Source organism: Lygodium microphyllum, chromosome 9 (genome assembly GCF_053477565.2).
Source record: "Lygodium microphyllum isolate KBCC chromosome 9, Lygodium_microphyllum_v1.1.10, whole genome shotgun sequence".
Taxonomy (NCBI): Eukaryota; Viridiplantae; Streptophyta; class Polypodiopsida; order Schizaeales; family Lygodiaceae; genus Lygodium; species Lygodium microphyllum.
This window is the reverse complement of record NC_141143.1, coordinates 49,792,226-49,795,165: the sequence shown is the minus strand read 5'-3', so window position 1 is coordinate 49,795,165 and position 2,940 is coordinate 49,792,226. Positions and strand designations below refer to the sequence as shown.

The 2,940-nt window shown below is 36.7% G+C and overlaps 1 protein-coding gene across 1 annotated transcript; it reads left to right on the top strand.

The window, feature by feature from the left end:
• On the top strand, window positions 1-2,162 carry LOC148031014 (uncharacterized). The gene is made up of 4 exons (XM_087685533.1): window positions 1-929; window positions 1,020-1,076; window positions 1,171-1,915; window positions 2,154-2,162. Exons 1-4 carry the CDS (start codon window positions 1-3, stop codon window positions 2,160-2,162), a joined length of 1,740 nt encoding a protein of 579 aa, XP_087541659.1.
• The last annotated feature ends 778 nt before the right edge of the window (window positions 2,163-2,940 follow it).

Here is a 2,940-nt window from a genome sequence, read left to right as displayed (position 1 = left end):
ATGCCAAATCCTTTTGGAGGAAAAGGTAGCACTACCATTCAAAAGCAAGCATTGGCTATCCATAATGCCTCCGAGTCGCATAAGTTAGCAGTTCAGCGCAAAAGCTTTATGGCTGGTGAAAACGTAAAGCATATTGAAAAGCATGTGGAACTTATGGTAGACAATAAGAAGTGTAGAATTATTAGTGTTATACAAATCATGTATAGGGTTGCCATAAAGGACATGTCTTTAGAAGCATTTGAAGATGAATGTAAATTTCTTATGTATATGAAAACTCCTAGCATGCCTCTTTCTTGCGAGTATTCAGCTTATATCAATCCATCCTCTGGAAAAGATTTTCTCTCAGCCATGTATATGGTATATTGGGAACAACTTAAGGAGGAGATTGGGCACAGTCCGTTTTTTTCTATCATTGTAGATGAAAGCACGGATAGAAGGTTTGAGAAGCATCTCATCCTTTATATCACATACTTAAAGGATGGTGGTGTAGGCTCTCCTAAAACCTCCTTTGTGAAACTCATTGGTATTGATGATGGAAAGGCTCAATCCATGTATGAAGGCATTATGAAAGTGCTACATCAATTAGATCTTCCACTTTCTAAGATGGTTGCTATGGGCTCAGATGGTGCTGCATCTATGGTTGGAAGAAGATCTGGATTATTTGCAAAGCTTTGCAAGGATGTACCACATTTGCTTGGGGTACATTGTATTGCCCATAAGGAAGCACTTGTAGTTAAAGATACATGTGAATGCTTTGCAGAGATTAGCTATGTGGATAGCTTTGCTAACAAAGTTCGAGAATGGATAGGAAATTCGTCTCTTCGAAGAGCCGAAGTGAGCAAGCTCATGCTTGCCTTTTTACCAAGAAATTACGAGATAATGAGAATTCATGGTGTGAGATGGTTGTCGCATGGAAATGTCATGAAAAGGTATACATTTGTTTAGTTATTAGCTTTAGATTAGATTAATTCTAATTTTATTCTTGTTTTTTTTAAAACTTAGTTGTTTTGTCATTGTAGGTTGGTGAAAGTGCTGCCTATATTGTTGGAATGTTGGAAGACAAAGTATCCAGCAATGTATAAAAAAGCAACAAATTTTCAGTTGCTATTTATTATTCATTTCATGGCAGATGTACTTAAAGAAACTAATGTATTGAGCCAAAAATTTCAGGAAAATGATTGGAAGAGAGATAGATGTGCTTATCAATCTCTTGAAGGGTTGGTATTTGACTGATACATTTGTAAATGGATCTAAGTACTTAACTAGCTTCATTAAGGCAACAAACAATGGAGTGTTCTTAGTGAAAGACAAAGAAGGTGTTATACATCTACATGTGTTGCAGTTCACTTCATTAGTGGGCAAAGCACAAGAGATCACTTTTGATGAATGTACATGGTTAGCAAAGGCTTTTATTCAGAGGTTGATAATCAACTTTGATGAAAGGTTTCAAGATCATCACTTGTTCAATGCAGCAAAGCTATTTTCTCCTAAAAACTATCCCAAAGATCCACTAATTCGAGGCCAATCAGTTCGACAATATCTCTCTCAGCTTTGCGAGAAATTTGGTAAAGGAGAGAGGTCTTTGATTCAGCCCGAGCAATGTGAAGGTGAGTTGCAAAGATTTGTTCTATATCTCTTTGAATCCTATCCCTCAAAGGGACTTCTTGAAGCTTGGAGACAATGTGGTGGGGAAATAGAATGGATGCAAATGTTTCCCGCTTTGTACAAGTTATGGCAAATTGTGGTAGTCCTACTTGCAAGTTCAGCTGCTTGTGAAAGAGGGTTTTCAAAACAGAATCGTGTTAAAAGTGATGAGAGATCATGTTTATCTCTCACCACTTTAGATATGCTCATGTTCATGTCTCTTTCTTCTCCAAAAAACTTGGAAGAAGTAGATTGGAATTTGATTTTTGAGGTATGGAAAAATATGAAGATGAGACGCACTCAAGGTTTAGGGGCATCATAAGAAGTAACAACAATGACTTTTGGATATTATACTATGTCATGGGCATTGTACAAGAACTTTTTGTAATCACTTTAACATTTTGTTGGCAACTTGCCTAAATTTATATGATATGCAATGTACATGCCCTCTTATGAGTACTACGACGATAGGAATTTTTTGTAATGATCTTTAACTTTTTTTTTGGCAGCTTACCTAAATTTATATGATATCAAATATACTTGTTCTCTCTTTTTCATGTATTTAAGTCTATTTGTAAGTGCTTTAAAATGTCTGTTCAAGTCTATTTGTAAGTGCATATATAATCTAATCCAACTTTACTTGTGTTATATGTGGATTCGACTATTCTACTCTTATACTACAATATATGAGAGTTGAAGTAAACTTTTAAAAAACATCCTTCAACTTAGAAATGCTCATAAAAAATGTACTTATCTAATTAAAGTTAACCCTTATTTTTAGCCATCATTTTTGAAGTGCAGACTCATTTTTGCCCTTCAAAAAGAAAAGACATAGTACCCTTCAAATTTGAGGGTTGTCTCAAAAACCTCTCCGAGATGTAAATTCTTGATCACTGGAATTCTATCCATGTTATAATGAATAGTAGGTGTTCCATGCTTAGATTTTCCAGCCGGGAAGTGTTTTGTTTCCTGACCCTTCGTGCCTATGTTCCCGGTGCATCACACAAGGGTTCAAAGCATCAATGTTATCAATAAAACAATTAGGACACTTCGCATCTTATTGCAAATTTTATGTGGTTATATCCCATCTCCTTTACAAAAAGGGGGAGGAGAGAGAAAGGGGGAGAGAGTGCAACGTTATGCCACTTCTGTCATGTGAGATGGGGACAAGGGGTAGTCGGCTCTCGTCCTTCCTATTCATCCCCACCACCTCCTTTCTATGAGAGAGAGAGAGAGAGAGAGAGAGAGAGAGAGAGAGAGAGAGAGAGAGAGAGAGAGAGAGAGAGAGAGAGAGAG

Excerpts from the sequence above, each read along its gene's own strand:
- LOC148031014 (XM_087685533.1), top strand. The coding sequence starts at position 1 with ATGCCAAATCCTTTTGGAGGAAAAGGTAGCACTACCATTCAAAAGCAA. Across the intron at positions 930-1,019 it reads CATGGAAATGTCATGAAAAG|GTTGGTGAAAGTGCTGCCTA; the intron begins GTATACATTTGT and ends TTGTCATTGTAG. Across the intron at positions 1,077-1,170 it reads AAGACAAAGTATCCAGCAAT|GAAAATGATTGGAAGAGAGA; the intron begins GTATAAAAAAGC and ends CAAAAATTTCAG.